This window comes from Poecilia reticulata, linkage group LG12, assembly GCF_000633615.1.
Source record: "Poecilia reticulata strain Guanapo linkage group LG12, Guppy_female_1.0+MT, whole genome shotgun sequence".
NCBI lineage: Eukaryota > Metazoa > Chordata > Actinopteri > Cyprinodontiformes > Poeciliidae > Poecilia > Poecilia reticulata.
The window spans coordinates 26,298,237-26,300,722 of NC_024342.1; the positions used below are offsets into that span (position 1 = coordinate 26,298,237).

The 2,486-nt window shown below is 54.0% G+C and overlaps 1 protein-coding gene and 1 long non-coding RNA gene across 3 annotated transcripts in view; one reads left to right on the top strand and one right to left on the bottom strand.

Moving 5' to 3' along the window:
- cdk9 (cyclin-dependent kinase 9 (CDC2-related kinase)) overlaps window positions 1-1,032 on the top strand; it is a 15,347-nt gene extending 14,315 nt beyond the window's left edge. For both annotated transcript variants that reach the window (XM_008424820.1, XM_008424819.2), the window contains exon 7: window positions 50-1,032. In XM_008424820.1, the coding sequence (XP_008423042.1) occupies window positions 50-564 (515 nt within the window). In that variant the 3' untranslated portion in view covers window positions 565-1,032. The remainder of the gene's footprint in view (window positions 1-49) is intronic.
- On the bottom strand, window positions 758-1,850 carry LOC103474094 (uncharacterized). Its single transcript, XR_535109.1, has 2 exons — window positions 1,190-1,850; window positions 758-1,104 (listed from the first exon to the last, which is right to left on the bottom strand). It is a non-coding gene; the product is annotated as an uncharacterized LOC103474094 (long non-coding RNA).
- Window positions 1,851-2,486: the final 636 nt, after the last annotated feature.

Sequence of the window (2,486 nt, forward strand, 5' to 3'; positions counted from 1 at the left end):
TGTCCAGCAGGGGGAGCTGTGTTTTCTGACTCTGGCTGTTTCTCTCCAGGCGAGCGGGACTACGGGCCGCCCATCGACCTGTGGGGGGCGGGCTGCATCATGGCGGAGATGTGGACCCGCAGCCCCATCATGCAGGGCAACACGGAGCAGCACCAGCTGACCCTCATCAGCCAGCTGTGCGGCTCCATCACGGCCGAGACGTGGCCCGCCGTGGACAAGAAGTACGAGCTGTACCAGAAGATGGAGCTGCCCAAGGGCCAGAAGAGGAAGGTCAAGGACCGGCTCAAGGCCTACGTCAAGGACCCATATGCCCTGGACCTGATCGACAAGCTGCTGGTTCTGGACCCGGCCCAGCGGGTCGACAGCGACGACGCCCTCAACCACGACTTCTTCTGGTCCGACCCCATGCCGTCCGACCTCAAGAACATGCTGTCCACGCACAACACGTCCATGTTCGAGTACCTGGCCCCGCCGCGGCGCAGGGGCCACATGCCGCAGCAGCAGCCCAACCAGAACCGGAACCCGGCCACCACCAGCCAGACCGAGTTCGACCGGGTCTTCTAGCCGGATCCGGAACCAGACTGACGTTTCCTGCAGGATCGTCCTGCTTGTTGGGTCGACCCGGAGTCCTGCTGAGGGTTCTGGGCCGGTTCTGGACCGGTCCGTCAGCCTCGCTCCATGAAAAGACGTTTAGTTTTAACGTTCCCGTTCAGTCCAGAAGGGAAACCGCTCTTGGTTCTGATCGGTTCCAACTGGACCTCCTCAGGGTATTTAAAGGAACGAGTTCTGAGCGGTCCACTGGGCCGGAACCACACACTAATAAAATGTTTTGTCATTTTGTTTGGGGAACCAAAGAGGAGCATTCTGGACCTGGAACCGGGTCTGTGATGCTGCAGTGGCGCCATCTGTCCACCAGATGGCGGCAGAAAACCAGCAGAAATGAATGTTGATTAATTTTAGTGTTTAAATGACGTCAAAACTCTGCATGTTTGTGATGTAATAAACTTTAATAAAGCTGCCTCCTCCACTCGGTTCACACCCCTACAATTGTTTCTATTTAGTTCTTGACGTCACGCCGTTCCACTCCGCCATGACACCGGAAGTCTGCGAGGATCGAAACAAACGAAGATAATAAACAAAAAAACGGGCTGAGGTCCGTGTTGTTTCTCCAATGTGGCTTTTTATTTACCGATTCCGGTGTGAAAACGCTCGCGGTGCTGCGGGTCGGCGAACCGAACCTCATTCTTTAGGTAAAAACGCTTCGGTGAGGACACAAAATGGCCGCCGCCGTCAACCACACGGACCTGCCGAGTCTTAACGGCGAACGTCGTTTACAGGGTGAGAAGATTTTAACGTTCATAAACCTCACAGGTGAGTAAAATTAGGACAAAAGGTGCGTCGCCGTGCGGGAAGGAGCGGGAAACATGGCGGCCATCTTTACTTCCAGACGGCGGTGAGCTAACGGTTAGCCTGCTGGTTTGCAGCAGCAGCAGAGTGAATGGAAAATGTTTTGCCCGAATCTTTCAACACCTGCTGACTGAGAGCAGCTGGTTGGTTTGTTAAAGAATAATCCCGACAGCTGGACTGAGAAAGTTTTCCTCTGGAAACTCCTGCAGGTACGCGGGATGTCTGGGTACCTGAGCTGGTTGTCGTGGCAACACCTCCTCCTCCTCCTCCTCCTCCCGGGATGATGGATTACTGTTTCAGTTCCAGAACGGCTCGGCTGTCAGCGTGGTGACAACAACACGCAGCAGAGATCAGGCAAGCGGCCCAGCCTGCATGCTGATGGGCCTGCGGCTCACGCAGCGGGGTGGACGGACCGGACCGGACCAGAACCAGAACCAGAACCGGACGGACTGGACCCGCTGCGGACAGAGGCACGGAATGGATTCAGACCTGGAGGAGAAACGGAGACGAGTTTGAATCCAGAAGTCGGAACCAGTTCCAGTCTTGGTTTAAAGGAAGAATCTGAACTGAGACCCAGAGAAGGAAACTCTTCTTCTGTGGTTTCGGGTAAACAAAGTCTGGAAACGTTTTACTTCCACTAGTTTAATTAAATGTTTTAGTTTTTATTCTTTGCAGCATACTTTCTGTTTGCGTCTTGTCAGCCGCCGTGGAATACCAAATGCATGCCACACTTTTCAGATCGTGAGCTGAGCTGGACGTCGTGTTGCTGCTGCTTCTCCAGGTGTTTTGCAGACAAAACTTTCTGGATTTTCTTCTTCTACACTTGGAAAGCTGCGGGGCAGAGGCAGCCAGGCGAGGCCGAAGAGTCCTCCTCCTCCTCCTCTTCCTCGTCGCCTCCAGCCAGTGGCGCCGTGTATGTGTGTGTGTGTGTGTGTGTGTGTGTGTGTGTGTGTGTGTGTGTGTGCGTGTGAGGCGGCTCGAATGTTGGAACAAAAATAGTCTCGACTCTCGCAAAACCCACCGGCCTGTTTGAATTATGCATTCTGTGCCGCAGTTATGAAATCTAAATTTAATTTTGA